At 46.6% G+C, this 12245-nt stretch overlaps 2 protein-coding genes and 1 long non-coding RNA gene across 5 annotated transcripts in view; 1 reads left to right on the top strand and 2 right to left on the bottom strand.

Annotated features, from left to right (window-relative positions):
* The first annotated feature begins 232 nt into the window (after positions 1–232).
* LOC127292478 (uncharacterized) overlaps positions 233–12245 on the top strand; it is a 65253-nt gene continuing 53240 nt past the window's right edge. Inside the window, exons 1-12 of one of the 3 annotated variants that reach the window (XM_051321886.1) lie at positions 233–424; positions 736–882; positions 977–1108; positions 1241–1380; positions 1572–1658; positions 1809–1940; positions 2548–2703; positions 3293–3342; positions 3953–4004; positions 4441–4611; positions 4710–4790; positions 4943–5284. In XM_051321886.1, coding sequence (XP_051177846.1) covers positions 738–882; positions 977–1108; positions 1241–1380; positions 1572–1658; positions 1809–1940; positions 2548–2703; positions 3293–3342; positions 3953–4004; positions 4441–4611; positions 4710–4790; positions 4943–4981 — 1185 coding nt within the window. In that variant the 5' untranslated portion in view covers positions 233–424; positions 736–737 and the 3' untranslated portion in view covers positions 4982–5284. Of the gene's footprint in view, positions 425–735; positions 883–976; positions 1109–1240; positions 1381–1571; positions 1659–1808; positions 1941–2547; positions 2704–3292; positions 3343–3952; positions 4005–4250; positions 4391–4440; positions 4612–4709; positions 4791–4942; positions 5285–12245 lie in introns of those variants that run through there. The other 2 variants (XM_051321887.1, XM_051321889.2) reach the window with 2 other exon arrangements.
* LOC127292479 (probable aldehyde oxidase 2) lies at positions 5467–5999 on the bottom strand. Its single transcript, XM_051321891.2, has one exon. It carries the CDS (start codon positions 5922–5924, stop codon positions 5586–5588), a length of 339 nt encoding a protein of 112 aa, XP_051177851.1. The 5' UTR covers positions 5925–5999; the 3' UTR covers positions 5467–5585.
* LOC127292480 (uncharacterized) lies at positions 7674–12225 on the bottom strand. Its single transcript, XR_011742467.1, has 7 exons — positions 11871–12225; positions 11688–11773; positions 10952–11202; positions 10767–10864; positions 9329–10648; positions 8514–8573; positions 7674–7991 (listed from the first exon to the last, which is right to left on the bottom strand). It is a non-coding gene; the product is annotated as an uncharacterized lncRNA (long non-coding RNA).

The raw sequence follows: 12245 nt of genomic DNA, 5'->3' as shown, positions 1-12245 counted from the left end.
AAGCCCGGCCCGGCCCGACCAAATACGCACCAAGCCCGTCGGGCCGTCGGGCCGGGCCGTAGTGTTAATCACTGTTTTGGGCTACCCAGGCCCGGCCCGGCCCGGCAGTCGGGCCAACATTTCTCGGCCCAGGCCCGAGTTTTTCGGGCCGGGCCTCGGGCCGGGCTGCCCATGGCCAGGTAATATCCCATCCTCCGTCCCCTATTTCGCGCCATACACACAAACACACCACAGTAGCACACCCCATCCCCTGAATTGTCCTCGCCTTCCTCCCGTCCCTTCCCAAAACCCTACACCAAGCGCGGAGGCGGAGCCCAGCCAGAACCTTGCGTCTAGGGTTGCCGCCATCATGGCCTCCTCCTCCCCTCCCCCTCCGACATCGCCCTCCAGGCTGCCGTGGAAGGAAACCTCAGCCTCCTCAAGAGTAATCTCTCTCTCTCTCTCTCTCTGTTCTTGTGCGGTACAAATTTCAGTTGGAGTGGCTGCAAATCCGTAGATTCCTTGACATTTTTCCTAACTAACTTCGATTCCTTCGATTTGGGGAAGAAACCCCCAAAAACATTAAGAAGGGAGAAACCCCTTTTTTTCTGAAACGGGAGAAACCCCAAATTTAAGTACGGCGTGGGCTCACTTCAGGAAATCGGTCTGGGCATGCCCTAGTTACACCGATTTTGAGTCTCATTTGTGCAATTTCTTGTCTGTGCCGTCTGACTTCAGTTGTTCCTGCGATTTCAGAAATGGCGAGCAAGGTGGACCTGCGGGGAACCAAGGACGCGAGGGGGAATACCGCGCTCCATTACTCTGCTTCTAGGGGCTGCCTGGAGAGCTGCCGGTTCCTGGTGGAGGAATCAAGGATTGATGTCAATGCCGTGTCGAAAACAGGTGCACACACAGTACTTGAAATTCTGTGCCCGTCCGTGGAAGGAAAAAAAATCGTTTTTTTATATCACTGAGATATTATATCCCCCCTTTGTAGGTGCGACGCCGACGTCCTTCGCTGCACGAGAGGGGAATGTCCAGGTTATGAGGTACCTTCTCGACCACGGCGGTGACCCTGCGATGCCTGACGAGATGGGCTCCACGCCGCTGCACTTTGCAGCAGTGGAAGGTGCGCTTTCTCATTCTTGAATTCGTTCTTGGCTCTGGAAATCGAAGGAATGACATTGCTTTCATACAAATGGTGTTGTAGAGGCTCTGGTACTGATATATCTGGATTTGTATTATCTTTACTGTCCCTCAGGGCACTGTGAGGCTGCAAGGCTGTTGCTGTCCAAAGGAGTTCCTGTGGATCTTGTTAATTATTGTGGGGCGCCATTACACATTGCTGCTTTTAATGATCATGTTGAGGTTGTGAAGGTTCTGCTGGAGCATGCTGCTGATGTAAGTTGTCTATTCCATTGTCACCTTTTTTTTAGATAATGATCTATTGTCACCTAAATGGATTGGGACTTAGCTTGATGATCTAATGGTTTACTTTTGGAGATGCATAAAAAAACTTGGTGGGTTCATAAAAATATTATTATGTGATATAGATAAATATTTTCAGAACTATCATTCGTTTCCCTTTTCAGCTCAACAAAGTGTCCCATCACTTTGCTTCACCCCTCCTGTTGGCTTGCTCTGCGAAGTCCTTGAAATGCATCAAGCTACTGATTGAGGTCTATTTATCTGCTGACTTCATGTATTTTCTTATGTTTTTAATGTTTAACTGAGTCCTAATTTCGTAGATTACTTGTTATTTCTAGTTGAATGTGGCATGATTACCTGTGCAAGTTCTGTTACTAAATCTATTTTACTGGTATCCATAGGTTGGTGCTGATGTGAATGCTCCACCTGGTTACCCTGCATCAGCTCCTTTAATACAAGCAGTTAAAAATGGCTTAACCGAGATTGTCAAGTTGCTTCTAGAGGCTGGAGCTGACCCTAACACTCCTAACATGGTAAGTATATCTCTGCCTTCATCTTCCTTTTTACTTCCTCGTAGGCTTTGCGATTTGCAATATAGTCACTTTCTCCTTGCATCTGATACAGGGTGGAATCTAATTAAATATCTCCTGAGATACAACTACAATATATATTTTGTTCATGTTCAACTAAATACTGTACAGTAGGTTTTATTCAAGTGCATCTGTGTGGGTATCCGTCAGTGTTTCAGACTTGGGAAGACATCCCAAGTTTGCAGCTCTAGTGCTAAGTGGAATAACAGGTCTTACATATCTCATCTCAGAATCATGTTACTAGTAGGTTCCTCCAGGTCTAGTGCTAAGTTTGCAGCTCTAGGCTCTACTAGCAATAACTTCTTATTTTTAGGTGTTCTTCCGAGTCCATGTACTATGGTTCAAGAAGGGTAACTGTGTCTAGTTTTGCTGCAAATTATCTAAGGTGTTGGGCAGTGTCTCGAACTGTTACTGTCAGTGTGATGAATTCAAGAATATCTTTTTTTCTCAGTGTTATTTTTTCTCGAAAGAAAATCAAATGACATTGATGGCTTTGTCATTTCCGTGCTGGATTATATAGCATCTAATCCCAGTTTTCTTTATGATATAGCATGATGCAATTCCAATCGTGCAAGCAGCTGCTAATCGTCGACGTGACCTTGTTGAAGTTTTATTTCCTAGGACAAAACCAATTCCATCTCTGCCAGATTGGAGTGTTGATGGGATAATTAGAACCGTGAATTCTCCGCATTTCAATCCTCTTCAGGCATGTACATAATATTTTTTGTTACTTCAGTCCTGGTTATACTCATGTTACTTAATGTGTGTTTGCTTTGTATTTTCTATTTAGACCGCGATAAATCGTGGTGCTCTTATAGATAGCTTATGATGTGTTCTCCTTTACAAATTAAAAATTTAACACACAGTACGCATACTCATTGGTCTTCAATTGTTTCCACTTTGATTTCTTAGAAGAAATAGGGCAAGTTTTGTACATGATAACATTATTGAAATTGTAACCTCCTTGTTCTATCTGCAAGCCTGTAGGTTCTTCATAAAATCTTGGTACAAGCATCCTTGATGTATTTGGATGGAAGATGTCATTATGCGTACCTAAATATAGAGCTATGTATTAAAATTTAATTGACGTTTTGTTCAATAGGGAAGTTTCTGACAGATTTCAGTCGTGGTGGTTGTATGGCACTACCCCAACCAAGTTTGCAAATCTATCAAGATTTATAATTGAAGGAATTTTGATCAAGCAGCACATTATTTAATTTTCAAACTTTAAACTATTACTGTGGTGTCCAAACGATCAATCTTTACACTGTAACTGAGCATGCTATTGTGTTCAGCCTGTAGTTTCGGTGAAAGAGAGAATTGCAGATTGGAAGTCACGAGCAAACAGCGGCGGCGCTGGGGGTATGCACCTGTATGCAAGTGAATACCCAAGAATCTGAGCAAAATAAACTTTATAATATACATGTTCTCGTCTGGAAGATATCACCATGCAGAATTAATCGCTCCTCTCAGCTACTCGTTAAGGTAGATTTCAATTCATGGAGGGATAGTTGATGGCGCCAGAGATTAAGGAGAGTCCCATGCAGGCATGGCCAATCAATAGCTCTGGACCTGAGAAAGAATTATGGAGAATTAAATCTGAAGGGAGAGAATTAAGGATGGGACTGCGCTCGTTTTGGTCCTATTTGTAGGCAAACATGGCGGCCCGACGGCAGAGCTAGAAGGGGAGCAGTGGCCATCGCCCATTGGCAGTGGCTGCCGAGGCGGAGCAGGCGCGACGGCCGATGGTGCGCGGCGGCAATGCGCATGACTCGGCGTCCAACCGGCTTACTACTTTTCACATCTTCAAACACATGCGCATAGCAGATTAGCTGTTTAGCAAACCTAATTTTTTACTAACAAGCTTCTAAATCATACAGTATGGTGCCTCGAGACCAAAAAAATTTACAATGAATACCCAACAACTCGAACCTGGCGCCGCCACTGCGAGCAAAGGAAGCATTTGCAAAGGAGGACTACGTTATAGCACTATCCTTCTATGGCCTGGTAAGTGCATAACCCTCTCCAGTACTTGTTTGGAATAATCGCAAAGATCACACAACAAATGGTTTAGAAAATCAGGCTCAGAATGGTTTATGATGAACTCAGTATCCATAGAGCCATGCATGCCTTACACCCGATGATGAAACAACGGCATGTGGAGTGTTTTTCTCTCGTACAATGACACTTATAGTTTAGCACTTCATCTTGAGATGTCCTTTCTTTGCTTAAGTGAGCAACAACTATATGCAGGGTTTTGTTACATCAGGTCAGACATTAATTAAACTAATGATGCAGAGGCCCCTTTTTAGAAAAAGAAAACAAACAAACTACTGAAAAAGGCAGCGAGGTGGTTCATAGAGCCTGTTAGTAGATCCATTCATCATTGTTGCATCAACCTGTTGAGCTAGACTGAGAGCACGTTTGCTCATTGTAAATGCAGGTAATTCAAATAAACCCACTTGACGCCTCCATGTTTGCCAACAGTAGCCTCTGTTGGCTGCGTCTGAGACATGGGGTTAAAGCTTTGGAAGACGCGCGCAAGTGCAGACTGATCCGGCCCCGTTGGTCCAAGGCCTGGTATCGTGAAGGCGAAGCCCTCAGCTTCATGAAGGTACAGCTGCTTGCATTGATTCTACCCTTGCAATTTGACCCATTCTCTCCACTTGTATATATCTCCCCTCGCGGTACTGATATTTTCTCAATATCTAGGACTACAATGGCGCCGCTGACGCGTTCCGGCAGGCAGTGCAGCTGGACCCCGGGAGCGAAGAGATTAGGGAAGCCCTGAGGTAACGGTGACATTGGTTGTCTTGGTTATTACCATGACAGGTCGAATCCATCATCTGCTGAGGAAGATGGACATATCTAAAAATCTTGTAGCTCGATCTGAGGTACAAAGATGTAGTTTTGACGCCTTTTGATCTCTGCGACTTGATTGCACGAAGGCCGAGAAGGCTGCAGAGGTGTCGCGGTGCGTGTAATATTGACGGGCTGCTCAGAGAGAAGGAAACACGGAAAACTCTGCCTTGTTTCCTCACATTTCCCTGAGATATCCCTTCAACGGCAACTATACCCTAGTATTAATAGCTAAGACTGCTCATGTGTTGGGATGTCCTACGCTCTGCTCGATCATGGTTTCTCGATTTTGGTAGGATATGGCGATGAGAGGGTCATGTTTTCGCATCTTAGTTTTGTAGGGTGGTGTGTTGTATATATAGGTTGGATGTTATGCTTTCCTGAGAATAGCTAAACATTTCTCTGCATTTTGCGTCTGAGGAGCTTAGGTGAAAAATGCATAGCTGGTGCTACTTGTAGGAAGGAGTGTTCTTGTTTCAGCGATGATATGTATCTGGCTGCACTGTCTCCCTTCAGTCTGGGCATAGCTGGTTGTCTTTCACCAGGTTGACAATCCATCCGAAAAACAGTGTAGAATTTCCGTCGGCCGATGAGAATCCAACGCTTGCAATTGATCCAAGTCGATAGCTTTATTATGTCTCATATACACAGCATGACACAAGCACACCGGCCACTGTCGAAAACCATGGCTTGTCTCGTTAGAATACACACAACGGACAAACAACAGCATCACGCCTTGTGGGTGGCGGCGGCGGAGAGGCTCTGTAGGTGCCTCTCGACGACGTCGAGGCCGCAGAGCTCCTTGACGTGGGCCATGGTGGCGGGCACGTCCATCTGGAACGTGAGCGGCGACTCGGCGGAGAACTCGGTCCTGGCGGCCCGGATGGCCTCCCGCATGGCGCAGTGCACGGAGGCGGCCAGCAGCAGCAGCGGCGGCTCGCCGGAGGCCTTGGAGGAGAGCACCCGCTTGTGGTGGCGCGCGCTGTTGATGAGTTCCACGTTGAGCTGCTTGGGGATGGTGTCCACCGTGGGGATCTTGTACGTCCACGTGCCGTCGTTGATCACCATCCCGTCCGCGTTCGTCGCGTACTCCTCGTTCGGGAAGAACCCCACGCCTTGCACGAAAGCTCACCTGGCCGAGGTCCACCGCCGGGTTCAGGCTCTGCCCGCAGTCGTACAGCAGGTCGCTCCTCGGGATCGTCAAACTCCACCCCGCGCATGAGTAGTTGGTCAATTGATTGTGCACGCAACTCGCGTCGATGGAATTAAGAGCAATTGCAATAGTATAGCCAACTGCTGGCTATAACAAGATGCCATATTATTTGTAGTCATCATATAGCTAACATGTACAATAGTTGGCTATAACAATGAAGTAGTTTACTAATATATGGCCCACCTTTCACTCTCACAAAGTCGGAAAGACGCAGAAGTGGCTATCAGATAGTAGCCCACCTTCTCTCTCTCCTCTTCTCTCCTCCAACTCATCTAAAATATATTATTTAATGTCCTTATACCACCGACCGATTCCTATCAGACTTGCTTTAAGTCATGACCTGGATCGCTCGCTCGCATTAAAGGATAGATTGCGTCATTGTTTTTTCAACCTGACCCGACCGATCAAATCCATCCCCCGTGGACGCATCGGTTCCCGCGCACGCGCAGCTTTTACTGATCCACCATCATTGGAAGCACGGGTACCGGTGAATCGAAAACGCGCGGAGAGTGCGTGCGGAGGCAGCTGGCACTACATTAACTACTAGGATCGACTAATTATACGGCATCGGCAGCGGTGAATTCGCGATACTCGAAACGACTTGCCCAATCACGTTGGCCTCCTCCCAAATTTAATTTACAATGATGATTACGACGGCTAGTGGATTTGAAACAGCCGACTCGTCGATCCATTCCTTCCACCATCAAGGCCATTCACGTGCCTCCTCCCACAAGTGTATACATATAGATGTGAAAAATGAAAAGAAAACATAAATGGAAAACTGATTCAGATCCATCTAATTCTGCTCACCTTCTAAACCGTACTAGCTCCAAAACTGGATCGCCTTTTTCTTTTCTTTCTTTCAGCCAAAGGAGTATTAGCTGCTAGTACGTTAATTAATAATCCACTATTAATGTTACTGACGCAATTTCAATTTCGGAAATAAAAAACACTGATTCATCCATCTGATTCTGGTGCACAGGGAATCAAATTAAGGTTGACATATCAATTCAATTTTTTCTGCACTTTTGCACATCACACAAGCGCGTTCAAATACAGAGATCACCTCCATCACGATTCTTCTCATCACAACACGACGCATTTTACAAGAAAAATAACTGAACAAAGTGAGTACTACTACAAACGAGGCACTTACTGCAGGACCCAAACAACCCAACTATTATCAAAAACAAAACAAAACAAAAACTCAATCACTGGGCCGGAGCATGTCAAGTTTGCGTCCGTGCACAACTCAAGCTACACCCGAACCAACTTAATCCAAACAAAGACGAATCCTGCCTATTGCCTAGCTGCATAAACGACTATGCCAAGTTCAAAGACAACAAGATGGAGATAGACTGCCACCGGCCGCGCTGCTGCTGCTACCGCAGCCTAGCTCCAGCTACCGCGCGCCTGCACATCTTTTACCCTTCGATTTGCAGCAATGAGCATACACCAGGAAATTACCCATGACCCAAGCGGAAGTTACCTATAACACCCCTCCTTGTAAGAAGGATGTTACCACAACTACAACAAAACTTAACATGCTAGTGGAAAACTCCGGTAGCACCTCCCCTGTACTGTCGGACATCCACAACAGGCAATTGAAATAAACACAATATATTTATAAGAGTACCACAGCGGAAGCATAAACAAGCTCATACAACACATGCGGAGCTAGATGGTGAAGTCCCACCTCGCTACGCCACACACAAACAACCTTAGTGGTCACAACCACAAACCAAACAAGGTTTATACTTTATACACATCAAGCAAACCTAGCGATCATGAACCATAAGCCAAAGCATGTGAGATGTCATGATAAAGCTAGGTGAAAGCAAGGGTGGTGTAGTTTGTGAGTGCACATCCGTGGGAGCTACGCGTTTCCAACCACTTGCAAACCATCGTTCACTAAGTTGTACCTGAAACAAAACCACGAGGGGTGAGTCGCAAGACTCAGCAAGTACACAACATAAGCATGGTCAATATTGGAAAGTAAGAACATGACTCCATCTCTGAACATGGGAAAGTAATGCTCGAACTTCCCATCCTTGGAGTGAAATAGGTATGCATGAGGAAACAATGCAATCGAATAAGACCGTGACTAGGCTCTGAGCTTTTGTCGGCAAGCTGAGGAGGGGCGACGTCTCACCACAACTCCTTTCCATGTCACCAAGTGAGAGGACCATAGCATGGGGATGGACACGAAGGACCATACGCTCGCAAAGCGAGGATCATTCCTTAGAGTTGGGAAGATACGCCCATGATGGATTTTGTATCAATAAGAACCAAGAATAACCAATCCCTATATCATACTAGTGGTATGGTGCATTGGAATGTACACTAGGAAATGTCATGTTCACCATTGCATGAATATAAGTGAATCATATAAACATGGGCATATTATAGAAATGAATATATCTTGGATTGCCCGGTGTACTCGCCTCAACCGTTGCGAGGGAGGTGGTGTGAGGCTACCTCCTGCGGGGTGGTGCTGCAACCTGCTGTAACAACATGCATACAAGGCTCAAATATTGCACCATAGCAAGGCATGACAAACAAGCACATACACGGTCCTAATCGCAACCCCGGGGAAGCAACCCTTTGCTGCCCCTTCACAAAACAATTCAAAACTAGAGTTTGAAAGCTCGGAACGAAGCAAATGATATGGCTATGGATTCACAAGAAACATACCTACAAATAAGTCCAACTATTCAAACTCAGATTATGAACTTAACTAGCTCATATCTAGCAAATACTACTATGCTGTTCACAGATTTCAGAATATGAAACAGCTGACTTTGGAAATTCATAGCAAGATAAACAACCATGGAATTTAAGTAAAACAAGTCAATCTATGAAGTACAAGATACCAGATAGCTATACCCCTGTAGAACACCAATTTATCTACCATGGAATAGCATGAAAAGTTATGAACAACAACTATGATAACACTGTTTTGTGAAAACGGATCAGGAACTTGTTTTTACCGCTGCGACTAAACCGCTCAACCAAATTGAGTGAATGACCACTCAAAACGATCGCAGGAACAAGACCTACAAATCATTCCAAACAAGCCTCCTCTGATTCGGGCATCTGGGTACTCGAAAATGAAGGTTTCTGAAACTGCTTGCCCAGAAACGGAAATATGGCTCTCTTTCCCTAATCCATAAGATGGTTTACTCATCCCCAACCCTAGGAACCATGGGATCACCATGTATAGCATGTAAGAAAAATCACAAAAGATGGGGAAGCTCACACTTGGAGCTTGAACAGAAGAAATCGGACAGAGGTAAGGGTTGAGGATCTTCTTTTCTTCTCCTCTTCTTCGATCTTCTTCTCTCCTCTGCTTGTCTCTTCAAGATACTATCAGCTGCCCTTGGAGAAGGCCTGGGCCGTGGTACAGGTTGGAGATTCAGGGGAGAAGAGGCCAGGAAGGGGGAGGTGGAGGGAAAGCCATGAGGAAAGGAGGAGACCACGGGTGAGGGAGGGGGTCTGGCTTGGGGATGATGATGGAGTGCTCACGATGGAGTGGATGAGGCTCAAGACTAGGATAGAGATAAGGGTCAGATCACCCTCTTTACCTTAATTAAAAGATAAATTCGAAATTCCCAAATAATCATAACCATTGAAATAAAATAAACATTGGAAGATGCATCCGGAGTTCGATTTCGGGGTATGAGTAGTCTGTTTCGACCATCTTGACGAGGCCGACACAACTATGGAGTCGGATTTTTGATTCAGAGAACCAATTAAATGTGGGTATTAAGAGTCGAAAGATATGTTTTTTTATCGGAAAAAGATTATCGGAAAACCGGGGTGTTACATCACCCTGAACGCCCTTGCAGAGGCCCCTGGAGTGCTGCCGGCAGCAGATAGGGGTGTGCCGCCACCACCGGAACTGGAATGAAACAGCCGCAGCCAGCAAGAGCCCTCTAACAACCTCCACTGCCTGCATATATACGCCAAGTAAACTTCAGCAAATTTGGACAGCTCAACACAAACAAGCTCTACTAATGTATAAGACATGAGATCATATAAACACCACACCACGTGTGGCAACAAGCAGACAATTTATGCCAGCCTAATTGCTCAACACAAAACATTATTCAAACATCAAACCTTTTCCTACGTATGAACAACGAAATGGGTATTCAAATAGCCTAACCTACATTTCAAATACATATCAGACAAGGTGCTAATTAACCTACCATTTCATAAACTACAATCCAAATAGTGAGACACTCACAGATATAACAACTGCATTGCAAGTACAAATCTAAACAAACGAAGGGGATCAACCGAATAGGAACTAGGAACCATGAACAGACCGGCCCAATTGGCGGTGCATCTAAACAGACGAAGGGGATCAACTGAACCCAAACTGAGCATGTCGTTTGCGTCCATGAGCTGCACCAAAACCAACTGAACCCAAACAAAGACGAATCCCGGATATTGACTAGCTGCATGAACGGTCACCAGAAATGCTACCAACTATGCCAAGTTCAAAGACAATAGGATGGAGATAGAATGCCTTAGACAAGCCGCGATGCCGCCGCTGCCGCTCCAGCTCCAGCGCCTGCATAGCAGAAACACACATTAAACTTGGAACTTCTAGACCAAATGAGTTGCAGAGTAGCATCTTTTACCCTTCAATTTGCAGCAATGAGCATAAAACACGTTGCCACTTATCTCACCTTTCTGTGACGGCTTTCTTGCCGACAGAAGCACGTTGGGTAGGAGGCCGGCGGTAGCTGCTCCGGAACATCGTCGACAAGACACCCAGCAGCAGATCCTGCAACCCAACCGAATCACATCAGGGCATCCCCACATCAACTTGAACCACGGCAAATCGAATCCAACCACAAAACGGCGAGCTCACCTTGCAGACGTGTGTGCTACTCCTTGTGGAGGCGCTTCAGGCAGCCCTTGCCACCACCACAGAAAAAAAAAACATAAGTGGCCTTGGTCGGTGCAGACAAGGAAGGCCGCGCCCTGCCTCCCAGGACCCAAGCTCTTCAACGGCCTTGAAGAAGTGCTGGGCAGAAGCAGCTAGTGGTGTACCACCGCCACCGCCAGAGCTGGAACGAAGCAGTCGCAACCAGCAAGAACCGCGGAACGCCAAGCACCTGCCTGCAGATATGCACCAGCGAACTTCAGAAATTTTGTACAGCTCAACGCAAACAAGCTCTGCTGATGTATAAGACAGGAGATCCAATAAACACCACATAGCGTGCCGCAACAAGCATGTAATTTATGACAGCCTAATTGCTCACCACTAAACATTTCAAACATCAAACCCTTTTCCTACATTTGCACCAAGAAATGGGGCGTATTTCAACAGCCTAACCTACATTTCAAATATCAGGCAAGGTGCTGGTTAACCTACCATTGCATGGCCAACCAATACTATGACACGGGAATGAACATACATTTCACAATGCCAGAATGATTATTGTGCAGATTTTACTAGTGAGACATTCACAGGCAGAACAACCACATTACAAGTACAAATCTAAATCAATTAAACTAACTAGTAGTAACTAAGAACCGTGAACAGACCAGCACAAATGGCGGTGCATCTAAACAGAGGAAAGGGATTAGTGCAGGACGCAGACCTGGCATTCATGTAGGCGCGCTCCATACTGCCGGGGCGGTCGAGCTCCGGGTGTCGTAGTCCTCATCCTCGCCGAGATCCGAGTACCTGTGCACCAAAAAAAACGAAGAGGGATTGGGTCAAAGTTGGGATTTTTCGGGGGGAGGGACGCCAGAAACCAAGCCAGGAGGAGGAGGACGAGTACCTTGGTCGGGGTCTCCATGGCGGGAGCGGCCTTGTCCCCGGCGACCACGTCGGAGGAGACGGACAGGGCGGAACCCACTCGTCGCCCGCTATCTCCCGTGTTGGTCGGCTGGCCCCTGCTTCGGCTAGCGAAGGCGGAAGAAGATGGAGGCGACGAGCCGCGCGTGGCGGACGAAGCCCCTCTGCCGCCGGCGCTTCATGGTGGCCGGCAACCCGTCGCCCTCGTGCAGCACCGCACCCAACACCATCGGCCACGCGCGTGACGCGGACAGGCAAGCTCGACGGAGCGGCGCGCACCAGCCTATCGGTGCATGACGACTCCGGCGAGCAAGCCAGCCGCGCCGCCGCCTCTCTCGAGTCTGGCGGGTTGGAGACA

Source organism: Lolium perenne, chromosome 4, assembly GCF_019359855.2.
Source record: "Lolium perenne isolate Kyuss_39 chromosome 4, Kyuss_2.0, whole genome shotgun sequence".
Taxonomy (NCBI): domain Eukaryota; kingdom Viridiplantae; phylum Streptophyta; class Magnoliopsida; order Poales; family Poaceae; genus Lolium; species Lolium perenne.
Note: the sequence above shows the minus strand (reverse complement) of the source record. Positions and strands in the feature narration are given on the sequence as shown.